Genomic DNA, 20,941 nt, shown 5'->3' on the forward strand with positions numbered 1-20,941 from the left:
GCGATTGTGTCTGTGAGTATGAATGCGTGCACGTGGCTGGGGCTGCGTGTCGGAGTGGAGCGGTGGCGCAATGGTTAGCGCGCACTGCGCTACGAACCTTGACCACACACGGGTTCGATTCCCGCTCACGGCCAACACCAGTGGCGATTATCTGAACCGGTTCTGGGCCTCCCCTAGGTTGACTCAGCCCTAAATGGGTACTTGGTGCGTTACGTAAAACATTGTCACTAGGGAGACAAAGGCGGTCGAGCGTGGTGCTGGCCGCCCACTCCCTCGTGTGCCGTGCCGGCCTTCATAGGTCCTCGCTAACCGCACGTGCCCCAACAGTCTGTTAAGGCTATACGGGGGATCTTTGTCTTTTGTATGTCGAAGTATCCGTCGGGAGCGGTGGCGCAGTGGTTAGCGCACTGCACTACGAAGCGAGCGAGCGATACGAGTGACGACTATTCGAACCGGGTGTGGACCTCGCCTAGGTCAACTCAGCCCTTAAACGGGTTGGACGCGATTTGTTAAAATCGGCACTGGGGAGACAAAGGCGGCCGAGCGTGGTGTTGGCTACCCACATCCTCGTGTGTCGTATCGGTCTTAATAGATGTTCGCTTAACAGCACTTGCCCCAACAGTCTTGTTAAAAAAAGCCTATGCGGGGATCTTTATCTTTGTATCTGTGCGAATCTCTGCGTGCGTTTGGCGCGCACGTGCGAGTTTGCGTGCGTGCGTGTGTCTGTGTGTAGGTGTAAGTCTGTGTGTGTGAAGTTTTTTTGCAAGTGCGTGTGTGTGTGTGTCCGCGATCGTGCGCTACGTGCTCTTCACCCCCCCCCCCCCCAGCAAACCCACAGACCGAGCCTTTGGCCGCCTGCGAGTTACGTTCCTGCTACCTCCCGACTCGACTGAACCACTCCCCCCCCTCCAACCAACCAACCCGTCGCGTTTTGCGAGCCATTCCACTTTCAGAAGTCACGCCGAAGAGGAGGAGGAGGAAGACCGAACGGCATCATCGACATCACAGTCGTCATCATCATCATCACCCCCTTGTCACCAGCAGCAGCAGCGGCAATAACCCAGTCATCACCGCTCCAAGTTCTTTGAGTTGGTTCAGCAGCCGGCGTCTTTCGCGGCCACGTCACCAGTAGCAGCCACAGCATCACCACCACCATCATCAGCAGCAGCAGCCGTCGTAAGTTGCGAGTGAATTTCGAACGATTTGCTCTTCTGATTTGATGTGTGTGTGTAGTCGGGTTAGCAGTACTCTGGATTTGGAGTTCGCCGGCTCGGTTTGATCGCCCGTTGCGGCAGCTGGAACAATGGGCGCGTGTTTTGTAATCACACCCCAGCCACCCGTCCGCCACTTTCCACTCGGCAGTATGAATGGGGGTGACAAGCGGAGGTAGTGTGTGTGGTGGGGTAAAGTGTGGGGTAGTCCCACCTCTTCAACGCCGTCTGACCAGTGTGGAAAAATAGGGTCAAATGTACCTTGTAGAGGAGGGCGGGGGGGGGGTTACAACCCATCATCCCTCCGGGGTCGATACAGTGGGTAGTAAATACCACTTTGTGGTTGTCCTATAGGCAGACTCGCCCCCGTCGGAGGAATGTGGAATTCCCATCGCTGCTTCGGGGCTGTGGACAGGAGATGAGCAACCAATGCCTCAATTCACGTTCCGATTTGTGTGGCCATGCGTGTCGTCCCCTCGGTGGACTCCGCGTAAAACCAGTACCTGTTGCGGTGGGTGTAGACACGAGTACTGGGGAGACAAAGGCGGCCCGGGTTATTTTGCTCCCGGCCACACCACCGCGCCTCGTGCGCCGTGCCGGCCGGCATTCGTAGCTTCTCGTGAACGGCACTTGCCAGTAAAGTCTTTTAAATGCGGAACTGTGCTTGCTCATTGGACTGTCTCTGTACTACAGCCACGGATCGCTGATGAACCTTCATCATGCAACAGGCGGGTTCAGCGTTCGTCATCTATGGATGGTCCTGCGTGTGTCCGTGCTGAACTTCTTTCGCACCGTACGCAGCCTAACGTGCTCATCGGTGGAGCCTGGTTATACCTCTGGTATACTGACGAGCCCGCATAACGACAAGGACACGTGTTTTGTTCCACAGCCCTTCGGGGGTTCTCCTTGGCAGTATATACAGTATATATATATGGAGCTGTTCTCACTGATGACTGTGTACATGTGCATCCCACTGGTCAATCCACTGCTGGATGAGGGCCTCGCCACGCCGTGCGGGTTGTTGTGGGGGTGGGGGTTGGTTTGGCAGATATGTGGGAACATCGATGTCCTGTGCAGCACACTAGATTTTGGAGCGAAGTAGCCTCAAGCCTACTTAGCTTCCGAGATATCGCGACGTGTGATTGTCTCGAAGGTGAATGTATAAATAACGCGTGCAAGAATATTCTCAGCATTCTACTAAGCAATTAATCGGCATGCGTATACATAGCGGTGTGTCCGTTAGGCTAATGTACATCACAGCTGTTGCAGTATTATTTATAAGTGTTATTTATTTCCGACGTTACCTAAGGAGGTCCCCTCTGAGTCTCAAGACTCTTTCCAGGAGGGTCCTGCAACGGTTTTCTTTTTATTTAGCAGTTGGAGGGCGCTACAATCAACTTTTCTGCGGTGTAACTTTTGTACAATTTGCCAAGTTTGAACCGTGACGTCCTACACACAATGGCCTATTTGCCTTCCAATGACCTCACGGTATTATTCACGTCCACCCCGGGGTTTACCGGGCGCTGCGGTGGCGAGGAGATGTTAACTACCTCGCTTGGTATACAGGAGGTCGTGTTCTCTCTCTCTCCCCGTGGTCGCGTGGATATTTCTCCGGGTCCTCCGGTTTTCCCCACCACATTTTGAATCGACACGTGTCTAGAATATTTGGCTGCTATGCATTTCCACGTGATAAGTCACTTAATTGGGCTACCATTTGTGGCCAGGTCGCTTCTGAAAAAGAGTTATTATAGCTCAAGTCGGCCTTACCTGGTAAAATAAAAAAAAATAGTGAAGAGTTTAGTTTTATTATTATCGATCAACACTCACACACGTTAATACTCACGCAGTATTAACCAGAGGCGGCCTTCCGGATTCCAACCGCGAAGCCTCTGCAAGAAGGCGGCGAACGCGCTGAACCGCTGGGTCACGTCCCGTGGGCCACGTTGCGGTCAGGGTGCTCCAGAAGTAACATCGCGAAAGTGACCACTAAACCCAGGTGGCCATTGCATCGGACCCGCGTGCATTTTCCTTCTTGAAAGCCTAAAACTACAACACATGAGCACTGTGGGCCTTGCCAGCAGGAAATTGTCATTTCCTCTCCCCCCCACTCACAAACACGGCGGGGTGGGGGGAGGCTCCCTTCTACTCCGGCCACTTGGTGTTTTTGTTAACTTTCACAACCAACAGTCACATACAACACGCGCGCCTTAATGCTCATGTGATCTACTCGTGTGGAGCGGTGGGGCTGGAGGTAGGGTGGCGCAAAGGGGTCGTGATGGCCGTGTCATAGAGGGGGTAATGTTGCGTTTCGGTGAAGTCTTTTCTGACCTGGTTGAGACGCTGGCGAACCCGGTTTCAATCACAGCTTGGTCTACGAGTCTCTACGGAAGTGTCATGGGTCTCCACGTGAGTCGATTAGTCTCTGTGTAAATCTACGAGTATGGAAGGCGATGTGGATTTCTCAACCCGCTGCACTGCCAAACTGGGTTTAAATCACAGCGAGTCTATGTAAGACTCTGTGTAAATCACTGGGGACTGGCCTGGTACCAATACATTTGCAACACTGGGTAATCTCTCGTTTCATCGTAGACTGTGGCCTCGATTTGAATCCAAGGCATCGATGGTGCCAAGCTCGGGGCTGGCTCTGACCTCCAAGTCACCCACCTTCCCCCCATCTCCACCGCTATAATATCCTTCTCACATCGCATGGCAGATGTGGCTTTATCTTCCGTCGCCGATGGACAATCAAGAAAAGCCCACAGAGCGACTGGTAGTCGCCAATCCCAAACAACTGACCACACAGTAACGCCACTGCCCGATTCGGTCATTTTAACTCGGCAAGCGTCTCAGTGAGTCTACATGTCTCTGCGTAAGGCTGCCAGCCTTCATTCATGTCTCCATCTGAAGCCGTGAACGACACAACGACGCCACTCACCGTCAGCTTCCATCACTAGCCGGCAGAGTTTCAGATATTGACCAGGCCCTGTGAGTCTATGTAACTCTGTGAGTCTATGGATCTATGTTTAAGTCTCTTCACCAGGCTACTACTCCTGAAGCCATCCTCTGGCTCACTCACCAACATCGACATGAAAGAAGAAGTGCTTATTTAAAACGAAAGGTCTTCCGTGAGTCTATGGGTCTCTTTGTAAGTCCACTAATCGAGCTAGTCTATATATATATTTTTGATGAACTCCTCACCATACAAAATAATATGAATATACTTCTTGGGCCCTCATAGCTCTCCCCCCCACCACCACAGCTTGTTCCTTTCTAAGTTTATAAAACATCAAAAAAAATTGTCCATTAATTGGAATGTTCGGACAATGGGGTTTTACTTATTTTACTTGAGGGTCCTGCGGCATTGGCCTTTTTGTTGTTGCTTTCAGATGTTTTCAGCCAATTAATTTGTGAGTGCATTATTTATACAAGCGGGAAAATACCGAAGCACCCGGAGAAAACCGATGCGTGCGAGGGTGCAACGCTCAATCCCCGTTAAGATTGGAACAGACGGCGATTAGTGCCGCTGGTTGCAACCACCTTCCCCTGGCCATGCCCGGGTATGACACCTCCTCGTCGCCCACCGTTTGGGGAGCTTCGCATTTGTGCGGTGACCCACCAACCCCCTCGTCCCCACAGTGCTGGATTACAGGCCACGTGCGTAGCCATCACTGGCCGGCTTTGTGTTCAGCAGACAATGTGTGTTTATATGTGTGAGCTATATACACACTCGCACACCGTGTAGAGTAACGGTGCACTTAAGACCGTTACATAATAGCTTGTGGCTATGTACAGCCCCCTTTGTCAGTGCCGGTGATGATGTTTACACACTGCACCAGGTACTCATTTCGGGCTGAGTCAAAGGGAAGAAGTAGATATATAGGATGCTCAAGGATATTGAAGAGTGAGGGCATAATGAATTAGTTGGTATCAGACCCATTGTTGTCCTTCCCCCGCGCCTCCGATTATGACGGTTGACTATGAACGGTGCGAAAGAAGTTCAACGTACATACATTTGCTAATGACTAAAAACTAATTTTGTCACTTAATGTGGCAACCTCGGACAGGTGTGGAACAAGTTTGGGTGCAGCACTAAATAAGACACCGCTACTGATGTGTGTCACTCCTCGGGTGTTGAACGCACGTGTTTGTGTGCAGTGTACAAGGCCGTAATTACCATATATATTGGGGGAGGGGGACATCCCACACATCCCCCGCCCCCAATAATCAAATATACTCGAAATGTTTCCCCCCAATATATTGCTATAAAATAGATTTCTGTTTATATGATTGTGGTTATGGTTGTACTTTATTAATTCCTAATCTCTGCAATTACATACAATGAAACAAGAAAAGGTAAAACAGCTAAAACAGAGCAATGTAATACAATACACTGTTAGACATTACTGTAAAAAATACAATAAAAAGTCCATCCTATGTGTTATTGAGTTTTTATATTTTAGGCAGGAAATGGCAGGAAATTCGTTTTCAAATTTAGATTTTTTTTCGGGGGGACCCCCACACCCCTTGGAAGATTTGGTCCCCCCCAATGTTGACCCGTTGGCTACGGCCTTGGTAGTGTATGTGCTTTTGAGGCTGAGTCAACCTAGGAGAGGACCAGAACAAGCTCAGATGTCACACATATATCGCACTTGCCGCGTTTGCTCCCCATGGCTGGTAATTGAACCCACGTGTATGCGTGTGTACTGTACGTGTATTAAATAAGCATTGGTTGTTTTTTCTATCATTACAATGGCTATATCTGTTATCATATACTGCATTTACACACACACACATGTCGTATAAAGACAATGATGTCTGACATCCTCGAATTGACCGATAGGACGAGTGCTGTTAGCGAGCACCTATTAAAGGCTCGGACGGCGCACGAGGGGGTAGGTGGTCAGCACCACGCCCAGCCGTCTTTGTCTCCCCAGAGCTGACGTTTGCGCACCACGCCAACTGGGTCTCGTACTCATTCAACGCTGAGTCGACCTCGTGGAGGCCTTAGGCCGGTTCAGATATTTGTCACATTTTTTTTTGATCAGTGAGCAAGAATCGAACCTGGGTCGCTGGATTTATGTAGCTCGGTGCGCGAACCACTGCACCGCTGCTCCATCTATGCAAAGACAAAGGTCCCCCGTGTAGCCTTACATAATTTTGGGGCAAGTGCTGTTAGCGAGTAGCACATATGAAGGCCGGCAAGGCACACGAAGGGGTGGGTGGGCCAGCACCACGCCCGGTAGCCTTTGTTTCCCCAGTAGCGATGTCCACACACCCCACGAGGTACTCATTTGAGGCTGAGTCGACCTAGGAGAGGCCCAGGACCGGCTCGGATAATCGCCACTGGTGTTGTCCGTGAGCGGGAATCGAACTCGGGGTCGCCAGGTTCACAGCGAACAACTGCACTACCTAATTCTAGATTTAAAGTTTTCGTGACTGCAAGGATCCATACTCTTTGGGTCTTTCGGTAAAGTCACGTAGGTGAATTTATTTTCACATTTTTATTTTATTATTATTTTCACCTACGTGACTTTACCGAAAGAATTGCACTGCCGCTCTCCACCTATGCACACGCACACATGGTACGCACACGTCTTTCATAATGTTTCTCCATCGCGTGCTCTCTTCACTCATGCCCCCCTCCTCTGCCCCCGACAGAGGAGTCCGGTGCCTGCGGGCTCTTGATGCCGAGACGATATTCACATCCGGGAAGGATGAGACGATAGAGGCTGGAGGAGGAGGGAGATGAGGGGAGGGAGACCGGGAGTCTCGAGTTGGGGACAGGGAACGAGGCAGGCAGGCAGGCAGAGGGAGGCAGGTGAGGCATGGAGAGAGACATGGAGTCAGGGACACGAGGAGATCAGGAGAGAGACAGGGAGACAGAATACGAGAGAGGAGAGAGAGACAGGATGTGCGGGAGACAGCGTTGGAAGACGGGGAGGGAGACAAGCAGACAGGGAGGGGAGGGAGACGTGGAAACTGTAGTGCTGGTGTGGGTGGAGGCAGGGCTGGGTAACTCCGGGCGAGTTTGGTTTGGCGCGAGCAGGAATGCATTTGCGTAACAGCGCGTTTAGCACTTACTCTGTCACCAATTAGCTCGGCTAAATCTGTTCTAATAGCGGTGTAAAGTCACCGCTGTGTGTGCCGCAACTCTGCTTCCACTCGCTTGCTTGCTGCTGCTGCTGCTGAGAGCTAAAGATTCCAAAAACCGCCCGTCTTGCCTGCGTCGTTGGCTCACGGATACGGATCTTCCTCAAACGCCATGAACCGAAACGTCGCAACGGTAGATGTATTCCCCTGAATTGCAGATACAGTGTTAGGTGAAGAATTACGATGTTTAATTCCTGCTATGAACTATTCGTGAACTGTATATTTAGCATTTCGGGAAGTTGCGGTGGAACCGTGGTGAGGTAGCGCTTTCCGAAACGGCCTGAGTTGGATTTAGTCCACAACCAACGTCGTGAGTGCCGACGTCTGAACCGGTCCTGGAAGAGAACTCTCCCCATCCCCCCCAGTAAACACGGCAGCGTCGGCGTCTGGCTGGAACCGTTGGACCCACGTTGGCCAAGCGTTCTGTGATTGCTGGATCTTCACCAATCGTGGTTGTACTGTGAACGTACCAGTCCTTGCCATGGTCATTTTCTCAATTTTAACTTAAAACTTTCGTGACTGCAGGGATTCATATTCTTGGTTCTTTCGGTAAAGTCACGTAGATATATATATATATATTTAAAGAATTATTTGAAAAAAATAAAAGCAAAAAACCCACGACGTTTCGATCGCTTGTGTTTTATTTTTTATTCTCTATCTACGTGACTTTGCCGAAAGAACCAAGAATAGTCATTATCTAATTGACACAATAACTTGACGGCAGCCACTGGATATAGGAACGCCACTCGACAATTGTTGTAGCGTGAAGACACAGCTGGTAGCCTAGACAGACAGTCTACTCAGTGTTCACAAGGGCAAATCGGTGCCAACGAGGATTTAACAAACCAATTTAAATTAAATTAAGCGCAACGAAAATACCTCACTGCCGGTGTGCGTGGTATGTGCTAATAATTACATGCCCTTCCCTGCCAGCATGCACACGTCATTGATCAACGTGTTCTTTTTTTTTTGGGGGGGGGGTGTTGGTTGGCACGATGCCCGACGTTTCGCCCCACGTGCTGGGGAGCTTCTTCAGGAATTGATGTTATCCGTGCCCAACAACCCGGGGCGCAACCAGCGAATACGTGGCATCAACAGCTGTGGGGCGCACACACTTGAACGTCTCCTGGGTATAGTTACCGTATTCTCGGAAATAGAGGTTGCTCTGGAAAGTAAGACGCACCCCAAACTTGTGCCCCGCGTCAATAAAGTTGGCCAAATCTAGTCACACACAACGTCAGTGCAGTACTCGATCATTAGACACACGCCAAACTCTTGCTTTAAAATTCAGGAGTGCTGGTGGGCAGTGCGTTAAAATCCGGAGATTACGGTAATTCACACGTCACTGGTTTTTGGTGGACTAAAACAAATGTATTTAACTTGAGACATTGAACGGAGGTAATTTTATTTCTGTATGTCATTACCAATAGAACGCCACAACACACACTGCCTTTTTATGGGTATAAGTTACGGATTTTTTTTTGTTACGTTAAACAAGCCACCCGTCGTGTAGATGGGATGCCCAAGCTCATAACATTTAGCAAGCCGGCAGGGCAGTGATTTACTCAATGTGACTGACACTGCTGATAAGACCCAGCAAGTCAACATTGGCTCCGTTTTCCTACTTAAGCAAATGCTGCTGTAAAAGGTTGCTCCAGAAGAAGGCGGTTAGGCTGACGGACTAAAATGAACACATTTTACGTGGGGAGATGGAATGTAGGGATATTCATCACATATTTTGTCCATTGGCTAGGCTAGTCGGCCACGTTTTCACGTGACAGTGAAACAACATCTCACATCATCATCAGCAGCATCAGCAGCTGCATCGATATGATCAACCCCGTCTCACCGGATGTATCCATATCATATCATGAGCAACCATACCACCATATGTCATTATCATCATATCCATCAGCAGCACCACCATCAACATATCATCAGCAACATCGGCATCAGACTAATCATCATAATCATCATCATGACCAGTGGATTAAGCGTGGTTAAGGCTCCCATCAGCAAGTCAACATCAGAAGCAGGGTGAACGTTCATGTCCTGCTGGTGAGAATGGACCTTGTGCTCTGCAGTCTATAAACTATACAGTATGTACACAGTACAAGAGCCAACGTATTTAAATGTTTACAGCTTCTTAAAAACCAAAGGTGCATGCTCTATGTATAGTTATTAGTGTACATATTGTTATTTACGCACGAGTTTAGAGACTCATCTTCGGGAGGGTGCTGCCAGCCGTTCGCAGTCGCCGCTTTGTGTGATCCCAATTGAGACATTTTGGAGGTAATGATGGGAGTGTTGTCACTAATGCAGAACACCGGTGTAGAGCTATCAGAGGTGTTGTCACTAATGCAGAACACCGGTGTAGCGCTATCGGAGGGAACCCGTGTTAGAACTGGGACGTCCACGCAGAAAGACAGCCGAATTTGGAATCGAACCCGTATGCATCCACACCGTTATATACATGAACAAAGACAACAACCTGAGGTGTGGACTCGAGTCATGTGACTTGGACTCGAGTCAGACTCGAGTCATGAATTTGATGACTTCAGACTCGACTTGGACTTGCATAACAATGACTTTGTCCCACCTCTGAGGTGTGGACTCGAGTCATGTGACTTGGACTCGAGTCAGACTCGAGTCATGAATTTGATGACTTCAGACTCGACTTGGACTTGCATAACAATGACTTTGTCCCACCTCTGACAACAACATTTCAGACAGAAACCCCCGAATGAATAATACAAGCCGTTGGGGCAAGTGCTGTTAGCGAGCACCTATAAAAGCCAGCATGGTACACGTTTAAGGCTGAGTCGACCTATGGGGGAGGCCCATGACCGGTTCAGATTTTTGCGACTGATATTAGCCGTGGCCGGGAATGGAATTTGGGTGGCGAGATTCAAAGTGCAGTGCGATAACCACTGCCCCGCCACTCTTTCCACACACCTTATATATAGACATTGTAAATACATACTTAGCTCACGCAGATTTACATACACCAAACAAAGATCCCCCCGATAGCCTTTAACAGGCTGTTAGGGGAAGTGCTGTGAGCGAGCACCTATGAAGGCCGGCACGGCACACGTGGGGATGGGTGGCCAGCACCACGCCCGGCCGCCTTTGTCTCCCCGGTGGTGATGTTTACACACCACACCAGGTACTCATTTTTTTAGGCTGAGCCGATCCAGGGGAAGCCCACGATCAGATAAACGCCAACGAGCGTTGTCCGTGAGCGGGAATCGAACTTGGGTGGTCAAGTTAGTAGCGCAGCGCCCTAACCTCTCACACAGTCCCCAGGCATGTGCTCTCATGAGCACGCAATCTCTCAGATACGGCACACACCTTCTTTTTGAATGATAAATCATTACAATATATGACTCAGCTGCTGTCTATAGGGGAGGGTGCACTGCTCAATGAATCATTGCTTGGGGGTTTTTGTGTGTGTGTTGCTCTGCAGGAAATTCCCGCGAGCAGCCACCCGTCTCGTAATGCGAGTTGTTCCAGTGCTCAGGACATTCTCTCAGCTCACGTCTCCTCGCCACATGTGGGGGTTGAACCGGGGACTCTGAACGCGTAATGATGCCAAACGGCTTCTGGAGGTGGTGGTGGTTCCAGGTCTTGATGAGTGGACCTGACGGTGGTGGGGTGGAGGTGGGGGGATGGTGAGGGGGGGGTGGTGAGGGGGGGGGGATGGTGAGGGGGGGGTGAGGGGGGATGATGAGGGGGGGAGTTTGGGGGGGGGATGGTGGGGGGAGGGATGGTGGGGGGGGGGATGGTGGGGGGGGGTGGTGGGGGGAGGGATGGTGGGGGGGGTGGTGGGGGGGGATGGTGAGGGGGGGATGGTGGGGGGGGATGGTGGGGGGGGGGGGTGGTGGGGGGGGGTGGTGGGGGGGATTGTGGGGGGGGATCCAGGAAACTGTTTAGATGTTCATCAGCGATGATGGCCGCATACGAGAATTTAATTCGTATGGCCGCCGGGATCGTAGCGTGGTGGGACAACCACTGCGCCACCGCTCCTCACAACGTGTGTCGGAGTACACACACGGCTGGCTGTACCGATGAGCAAGGAAATTAATAAAGAATTCGAGACTAAAGTTGGCTTCAGTTTCAAGAGCCACCACTCCGCGCTGTATTTCGTTTCGCGGGTAGGTAAAAAAAAAAATCCCTTTTAACATCCTACAGAGACAGAGACCCCCCGTGTAGCCTTCAGCAGACTGTTGGGACAAGTGCTGTCAGCGAGCACTTGTTAAGGCCGGAACGGTGGTCGGGATCGATCAGTTGGATATCACTCGCCACTGATGTTAGCCGTGGCCCGAAATCCAACGAAGGTGAAGCCGGGTTTGTTTATTGTGGTGTGCTAACCGTTGCGCCACCGCTCCCAATACGAAACATTTACACACGCACACAGGCGTAAACACATGCATGCGCCTACACACACACACGAGTATACTTAAACACACACACATCCATTCATGCACTTAAACCCCTGCGCGGGGACTTGCACAATCACACACGCCGCCATACACTCGGAAAGACAGATCCCCCCCGTACAGAGACGTATACAGCCTGTTGGGGCAAGTGTTGTTAGCATACAAGCACTCACTCACTCACGTGTCCATGCAATTACGCAAACACTCACAGTGGCGATGTTAACACATTGCACCAGGTACTCATTTGAGGCTGAGTCGACCTAGAGGAGGCCCAGGACCAATTCAAAGAATCGCCACAGAGTGTTGGCCGTGGGCGGGAATCGAACCCGGGTCGCCAGGTTCGTAGCGCGGCGCTCCAACCACTGCGCCACCGCTCCCCATGTCCACGGTGACACGCACGCACCGGCACACCACACGCACAGGCTTCAGACCCGCGAAGCACGTGGTCACTTAGCAACTATCTATCTCTCGTCTTGAACCCGCCACGGCCAGATCAATAGGCGGCTTGAAAACAGCAACCCACAGCACCAGCCTACCACAGCACCAACCTACTATTGCACCAACCAACCACAGCACCAACCTACCAAAGCACAGCCTACTTACCATAGCATCAACCTACTATTGCACCAACCTACCAAAGCACAGCCTACCACAGGGCAGCCTTCAAAGCACAGCCTACCAATACCATAGGGCACACCTACCGTGCGCTGACACACGCAGAGCGGGTGGGGGGTGCTCTTAGTTGCTCGCTGATCGAGGTGCCGCCAGCCAGTGGGAGCCTCTCGGATCCGCCGCGGAAAGGGGTGAGGAGTGATTCGTGTTGTCTTCACGCTTGCTGAGCGAGCTTGAAAGGCCCTCGTTCCTTACTTGACGCATTCGCTCCGTCCGTCCGTCCGGATGTAACGCGCACGGACTGCGAGCGCGTTTCGACAGACGATGAGCGACAGACGAACGAAACTTGGGTGTAAAGTTGCGTTGCTGTTGGGGGACTTCGCCTCGGGGAAACCAGAGCAGCGGTTCTTAACGTTTACCGCAGTTTCGATTTAAAGCTTTCGTGACTGCAGGGATTCATCTTCTTGGTTCTTTCGGTAAAGTCACGTAGAAGGGAAATAATAAAATAATAAAAATAGAACATAATAAAATAATTCTCAAGACCGACAGACCTGGTCTTCACCTGAGGACGGCTGCTTGCGTTGTGGCCGAAACGTCGTGAGAATTACTTTATTATGTTTTATTTTTATTATTTTTCCCTTCTACGTGACTTTACCGACAGAACCAAGAAGAAGTTTACTGCAGTCTTGCACCCCTTTGGGTCTCAATCGTTAAAACGTTTATAATGCATATAGGGTTTGATTAAACAAAGAAGTTGTACTTGCGTGCCCGTGCTTAATTTGTTTTTTCGATGATTTAGCTTCTAAAAATATCTGTCCATGTCTCGCACCCCCAGGGAGTGCAGAGTGCACCCCAGGTTAAGAACCACTGATCCAAAGGCTTACCCAAAAGTTGTAGAACAAACAAAACCAAAAAGCACAGCTTTATTTATTTTATTTGTATACCCATTTGATTTGTTGTTGTAACACTTGCTGGCCTGCGCCCGACTGGACATCTGTCGTAAACAGCTTATTCGCGTTTTAATAAAATTATTTCGAAGAAAAGTAACGCATGTTGCGTAGTACTACCATAGATAGTATCCATCTCCAACTCGTATTATCCACTCCATATCTGGCCTAATTGCTATGAATGAAGGGTCATTGCTCAAAAAGTCGCCTATTATATACGTTTCATTTCCGGACCACAATGTTCGTGACAAATGTGCGGGGTTTATGTTGTTGTTTGTTGACTGTCCTTGTGCACTACTGCGAAAGTAGCAGCACCACCAAATGTTTAGTTACAAGTACAACAGCCTTGTGGTTATGATTTTGTGTTGTGTGCGAGTGGGGAACGTCAGCCCAGCGGTTCGTGCTCTGCACTATGAATCCGGCGACCCAAGTTAATTTCCCACTTGTGGTCAACCAACCTTGTCTGCGCCTTCCCTAGGTCGACTCAGCCTTTAAATGATTATCTGGCGCGAGTGGTGAAAAGCTCACATCGTGTGGCGTCTCGGCTTTCATATGTGCTCTATAACAAGCACTTGCCCCAACAGTCTGTTCAGGCTATACGGGGGATCTTTGTGTGTTTGCAAGTGAGCTTAGCTGAGCTGGCAAGCGGTAATGTTGTTTACATTTGTATTTGATTGTTTAGATTTGGGCCGCATGTGCCCTTGATTAATGCTGGTCTATTTTCTGAACCAAGGTTAACGTTATCTGCATTTATATATGTCACAATCACATTGCCATTCACCGTTGGATGAGGATAGTGTGAGCAATCCTGTTGGATCCTGTGAGAGTAATATGTAGGGCTTAGAAGTGGTGTTTCGATGACATCAGGTGGAGGAGGTAGTGATGGGTGGGACGCGTGGAGGTGCAGGGAGGACATGTGACTGAGACGGGCATTGGACTCGTACCCAGAGGTCAGCGACTTAACATCAGATTTTGGTGGTGATGGTGGTGGTGGTCAGACTGTAAGAGCGTACCTTACAGCCTGACCATTACCACCACCATCTGCAACTCTGGTTAGCACGGTTAGCTACGTACGGTGCGAAAGAAGTTCAACATACAGCCTGGCCGAAGGAAGTGACGGCGAGGTGTGATGGCATCACTGGCATTGGCTGCGAAGGCCTCTTGAGCGAGCGACTGAACGAACGAGCGAACGAGCGATCAAATAAATCTCCTCGCCGGCGATAGGTTGCCACGCGACTGCTGTTCCACGGATACAATCGGAGTAACACGTCGTGAGATAATTATCTGAGATGGCTCCGCTGAACCAGGTTCTCCCCTGGTAGCACGCCGGTGGTCTCCTCCCCGATGGCCAACGCCCACACCAAAGTATATGTCTGCAGGATAATGTAATTGGAATCTGGTTTGTAAAAAAATTATACAGCAACCTACATTTGGATAAACGCCAACTGATAAGTGGGTGTCCGTGTAACCACGCGAAATTGCCACGTGGGCAAAAGTGCCTCTCCACATGGTGACACCGCGACAGATCCTCGTTGGACTTTGGAGTGGCGGCCGCTAACTTCGCTTCGTCTTGCGCCACTCCCATCATCACCTGGCGATATGCGTCTGTGTGTGGGTTAAAGGGTCAGCGGTGCAAACTACTGTGGGCGTTGCCGTGGAGGGGGGGGGGGGGCTCCGAACAGCCCCCCCATCCCACCCCAACGCGTTTAGACGCGGCTAAGAGGCACGCACCCACGCACCGTTTTGGATAAAAGTCGTGGTGTTTTTGTTTCTTTAGCGGATTTTTTCACCCCTCTTTGACGAGGCCACGTAAAAAGAATGCTCACGGCGCTGACGATGGAACCTTTAAAATACACAGCAGCGCACAAACAGAAGGTGAAATGCAAATGACAAAAGTTACGGGAAAGTTTATATCTCCGATAAATCGTCGAATTGTAAATATTTAACTATTAACATCGTATCGTGGGGGGTGGGGGGCGCGTTAATGTGGGCTGTGGCAGGAGGTGGTGGGGATTTCCGTAGCTTGGTTATTTTCATACCCGGTAGGGGGGCGGCATTTTACCACCAGTATTAAAGATTTAGAATTTACACAATTCCAGCAGGTTTGAGCCTGCTTTGTACTTGAATGGGTGACTGCGTGAGAATACCAGGTGTTGTAGGTTTAGGGTTGTGACTGCGAGGTGGCCAGGATGGTGCCACGGTGGCTTTGAGATGTTAACTACCTTGTCTGGTATACAGGAGGTCGTGGGTTCGATCCTGACCCTGACGCCTACATATTTGGAGTTTGCATTTTCTCCCTGTGGTCGTGTGGATTTGCCTCCGGGTCCTTCGCTTTTTTCCTCCACATTTAGAATCCACATCACGCGTTTAGAGTATTTGGCTGCAATACACTTTCACGTGATAAGCTACTTCGTTGAGCTATCATTTGTGGCCAGGTCGTTTCCGAAAAAGAGCCGGACAGCTCAGTGGGCCTTACCTGGTGAGAGATAAAATAGATGGCACCACAGCAATTTATTTTTATTGAATCCATCTGTGTGGAGCTGCGAGTCTGTGAGTCCCTCCTCCTGTGCGTGGTGGGGGTGTGTTTTGGGGTTCTCCGGTTTCCTTCCACAAGAAGCCAAACTTGAAGGATTCTAATCGGCCAAACATCCTCACGCAGCCAGGTGACCCGCTTGAAAAATAACCTTGAGACACTGAGACTTCTCAAGGTAAACTCCCATGATTATTTTTATGATTATTATAAGTGAATACTGTGTACCACATGTAGGCATTGTCATCCGTTAAGTGTTTAATTACTATTTAAGTGTTTTGTCAAACCCATTATTGGATGAAGGCCTCCTCATGCTGTGCCGGTCATGGGGATTATTTGACCATACTTCGCCACGCTGGTCACGGTGGGCTGGTGAAACCCATTCTATCTTACCTCCCCTGCTGACCAGACGAAAAACTACTCACTTCTAAATATTTTGTAGTCATTTTTGTATTGCTTGAGTATAAATACATGTTAATTTTGATTCATATGTTGTTTTTTCTGACTTTATGTGAACGAAAAGACACAAATTCGCACGTTTTCTCATTCAAAAAATAGGTACATTTCTAAACATCACTGTCCTGGTCACAAAAGCAAAGTTTGTGGGGAATAATGTCAATTGTCTGTGCTTGTGAGGCATAAGCAGTTAGGAAATAACACTTACTACCCAGGAACAAAAAAAAATGTTACACAGTGTAATGATGATGACGCGGAAGCCCCTACCACAGTGTGAGCATTGTTCAAGCGGGTCTGACTCGAGAGCTGACGAGAGACACTGAATGTTAAAACCGGTCCTGAGTTTTCCACGTCTGTATTTTGAACTTCTTTCGCACCGTACGCAGCCAACCGTGCTAATCGCAAGCGCTCGCGTTGACCCAGTGCTGCCGAAATGTGACCGATGGGATGCGTGACAAAAAAACTGGATTTCGTTTTTATTTCATATGGGGGGGGGGGGGGGGGGCAACAGATTTGGCAAGGAGGCGAAGGCCATTGCGTTCGCGCCTATCGCCCGCTCGCTTGTTTTGCGTTCCAAAACTTGGCTCAATTGCTGGCGCCACGATTGGGGGGCGGTGGGGGGCGGTGGGGGGTGGTGGGGGGTGGTGGGGGGTGGTGGGGGGTGGTGGGGGGCGGTGGGGAGCGGTGGGGGGCGGTGGGGGGTGGTGGGGGCGGTGGGGAGCGGTGGGGGGCGGTGGGGGGTGGTGGGGGTGGTGGGGGGTGGTGGGGGGTGGTGGGGAGCTGGGGGAGACGAAGGCGACTCGGCAGCCAGCAGCGGTCGCCTCCATGCGCGCCGCCAGGTGTGACACATGCATGTTTAATGAACCCCGGACACGCGTGTTTGCGTTGCGAGGGTTGTGTTTCATAACTCGTCGGGCTGGAGGGCAGCCGTTGTCATCGTCGTGTTACCCGCAGAACACAAAGCAAAAACCGCTGCGTCGCCGCAGGATCGGACACCTCCTGCCCTGTTACGTGACTTTGTTTAAAAGTGTGGGGGGGGGGGGCGAGGGGGGAGTGCAGAGAATCTGAGCAAACCGCAGGGCGCGTTGTGCACCACTAACGGTCCCTCCGCAAATCAATTAAACGCAACGGAGGCAGCAAACGGCATCAGCAGAGGTGAAGTCAGTGTCTGGACATCTGTGAAAAAGAGCTTTGTAGTTCATCGGATTCCTCCAGTGTACATACAGATTCTGATGTTGATTCTCCTTACTCGAAGCCGTCACTTGGCTGTCAAACCTGGACAGAAGAAAATAGATAAGCAACGTCTTCTTCACATATGTCCGCATAAACTAGAATATAAGTCATTCTTACACCACCACTCACCAGCCGCCGGGTCTGCCTTCTGGGAGTGCTTCGTTTCAGCAGCGTTGTTTCAAGACAAGCAAAACCCTGGACAGTTTTTTGTGTTATACGAGGGTTTGGGTGGATGTGGGGACAACTGACGGGAGGGAACTCCAAGAATGGGACAGTGGCGATGGAAGAATCGCAAAGAATACTTTTGGAGCTGGCGACAATGCCGCGTGTCTCGGTGCCACGTTCAGTCACTTGTGTCACTGAGAGGGGCGGGGGGGGGGGCTCTTTACACGACACGCGCATTCTTCTGTTTCGTGCTATTGCCTAACGCTAAGGCGTGTGCGTGAATGTGTGGCTGGCGACCTGTGGGGAGCGGTAGCGTCGTGGTTAGCGCGCTGCGCTACGAACCCGGCAACCCGAGTTCGATTCCTGCTCACGGCAAATACCAGTGACGATTATCTGAACCGGTTATGGGCCTCCCCTAGGTCGACTCGGCCTCAACTGCGTACCTGGTGTGGTGTGTACACATCGCCACTAGGGAGACAAAGGCGGCCGGGCGTGGTGCTGGCCACCCACCCCCTCGTGTGCCGTGCCGGCCTTCATAAGTGCTCGCTAACAGCACTTGCCCCAACAGTCTGTTAAGGCTACACGGGGGATCTTTGTCTTTGTCTGGCCACCAAAGGTATTGCAACATCCTGTAATTGGCCCTCAGTGAGGACAAGGTCTCCCAACGCCTGCTGTAAAGGGTTCACCCACGCACCGAACAGGAACAAGAGGCTACTCGTGCCACCCTGACCCTGACCCCGTCCTCACTCCTCCTCTCTCTTCCTCTCCTCGCCGCCCACTCACAGGCGCTCACCCAGAGGTGCCTCCTGGAATAACGAACAAGAACACTCGAAAGAGCGGCCCCCAAACGATCGCACACGCGCGCGAGCACCCACGTCCGCGTCGCTCGTCAAACAGACCGCGCAGATGGGGAACTTCAAGGGTCACGCCCTCCCCGGGAGCTTCTTCATCCTGTTCGCCGTGTGGTGGGCCATCAAGTACCCGCTCAGGTACCGCTGGCGGCAGCGCAAGCTGGGCGGTGGCGGCGGTGGCGGCGGTGGCGGCCCCACGGGGCTCCCATCATCGTGCGTCGCCAGCGAGAACCGCCTCGACATCATCGAGGGCGCTGCCAAGACGGTCTTCTCGATCGTCGGTGGGTTGCGTGGCGATGGCGGTGGTGCTGATGACGACGAGTGGTGGCAATGGTGGTTGTGGTGGTAATTGATGAATGATGATGATGGTTGTGGTGATTGATGAATAATGATGATGGTTATGGTGTTGATTTATTAATAATAATGGTTGTGGTGGTGATTGATGAATGATGATGATGGTTGTGGTGGTGATTGATGAATTATGATGATGGTTGTGGTGGTGATTGATGAATGATGATGATGGTTGTGGTGGTAATTGATGAATGATGATGATGGTTGTGGTGATTGATGAATAATGATGATGGTTATGGTGTTGATTTATTAATAATAATGGTTGTGGTGGTGATTGATGAATGATGATGATGGTTGTGGTGGTGATTGATGAATTATGATGATGGTTGTGGTGGTGATTGATGAATGATGATGATGGTTGTGGTGGTGATTGATGAATGATGATGGTTGTGGTGGTGATTGATGAATGATGATGATGGTTGTGGTGGTGATTGGTGAATGATGATGGTTGTGGTGGTGATTGATGAATGATGATGATGGTTGTGGTGGTGATTTATGAATAATAATGATGGTTGTGGCGATTGATCGTTCATGTTGATTTTTGGTGGTGAAGATTGATGCATGATGGCGAATGGCAGTGACGGCGGCGGTGGTGAATGATTCATCGATGACAATGAACGCTGGCGACGGGCGATTGACAGACGACGTCGAGCTGTGGTGGTTCGGTGGACGATGACGGCGACGATGACGGCCGTTGGCGACGGCGACGGTTGATGGCCGATGACGGCGACGAGCGCTGTTCGACGGCGGCGGTGTGCGCGTGTCTGCGCGTGCGTCAGGCATGATGGCGGAGCAGTTCGTGCCGGACGGGCCGCACATGCGGCTGTACAACCGGCAGGAGGGCGGGTGGGACCACCTCATGAACTGGCAGCACACCACCATGTACCTGTTCTTCGCCATCTCGGGGGTGGCCGACATCGTGACGCACACGTGCCGCGGCATGCCCCTCCGCGGCCTCGACCGCCTCATGCTGGCGCTCGCCGTCTTCGTGGAAGGTGCGCATTGTTCACCTCCACACGTTCACCTCCACGTGTTCACCTCCACGTGTTCACCTTCACGTGTTCACCTCCACGTGTTCACCTTCACACGTTCACCTCCACGTGTTCACCTCCACGTGTCCACCTCCACGTGTTCACCTTCACGCGTTCACCTTCACACGTTCACCTCCACGTGTTCACCTTCACACGTTCACCTCCACGTGTTCACCTCCACACGTTCACCTCCACGTGTTCACCTCCACGTGTTCACCTTCACACGTTCACCTCCACGTGTTCACCTCCACGCGTTCACCTTCACACGTTCACCTCCACGTGTTCACCTCCACGTGTTCACCTTCACACGTTCACCTCCACGCGTTCACCTCCACGTGTTCACCTTCACACGTTCACCTCCACGTGTTCACCTTCACGCGTTCACCTTCACACGTTCACCTCCACGTGTTCACCTCCACGTGTTCACCTTCACACGTTCACCTCCACGTGTTCACCTCCACGCGTTCACCTTCACGCGTTCACCTCCACGTGTTCACCTTCACACGTTCACCTCCACGTGTTCACCTTCACGCGTTCACCTTCACACGTTCACCTCCACGTGTTCACCTCCACGTGTTCACCTTCACACGTTCACCTCCACGTGTTCACCTCCACGTGTTCACCTTCACACGTTCACCTCCACGTGTTCACCTCCACGTGTTCACCTACGGTGCGTTCACCTTCACACGTTCACCTTCACGTGTTCGCCTCCACACGTTCACCTCCACACGTTCACCTCGGTGCGTTCACCTCCACTAAGTGCGATGGGTCCTAGACGTTTGAGAAATTCCGAAGGCATTCCGGGAGCGAGGCGTGGATTGTCTCACTCAAGTGGAATGGGTGACCAGCGTTTGAAGACTTCCAAATGCATTCCAGAAATGATTGTTGTCCCTTATCTCACCAAACTGTGACGACTGTTAGATTGTAGCAGACAAAATAGATAGGCAGAGAGTGTCTCCTGCACA

General features: G+C 51.1%; 1 protein-coding gene across 3 annotated transcripts in view; it reads left to right on the plus strand.

The window, feature by feature from the left end:
- Window positions 1-913: 913 nt before the first annotated feature.
- Window positions 914-20,941, plus strand: part of TMEM45B (transmembrane protein 45B) — a 29,565-nt gene continuing 9,537 nt past the window's right edge. For 2 of the 3 annotated variants that reach the window (XR_009755089.1, XM_061551050.1), the window contains exons 1-3: window positions 914-1,176; window positions 18,529-18,875; window positions 19,725-19,940. Coding sequence is in view for 2 of the 3 variants with exons in the window: in XM_061551050.1 (XP_061407034.1) it covers window positions 18,650-18,875; window positions 19,725-19,940 (442 nt within the window). In the remaining variant the exon portion in view is untranslated. Of the gene's footprint in view, window positions 1,177-12,358; window positions 12,604-18,528; window positions 18,876-19,724; window positions 19,941-20,941 lie in introns of those variants that run through there. The other variant, XM_061551051.1, reaches the window with a different exon arrangement.

This window comes from Lethenteron reissneri, chromosome 13 (assembly GCF_015708825.2).
Source record: "Lethenteron reissneri isolate LAM-NWPU_2019-01 chromosome 13, ASM1570882v1, whole genome shotgun sequence".
NCBI classification, from domain to species: domain Eukaryota; kingdom Metazoa; phylum Chordata; class Hyperoartia; order Petromyzontiformes; family Petromyzontidae; genus Lethenteron; species Lethenteron reissneri.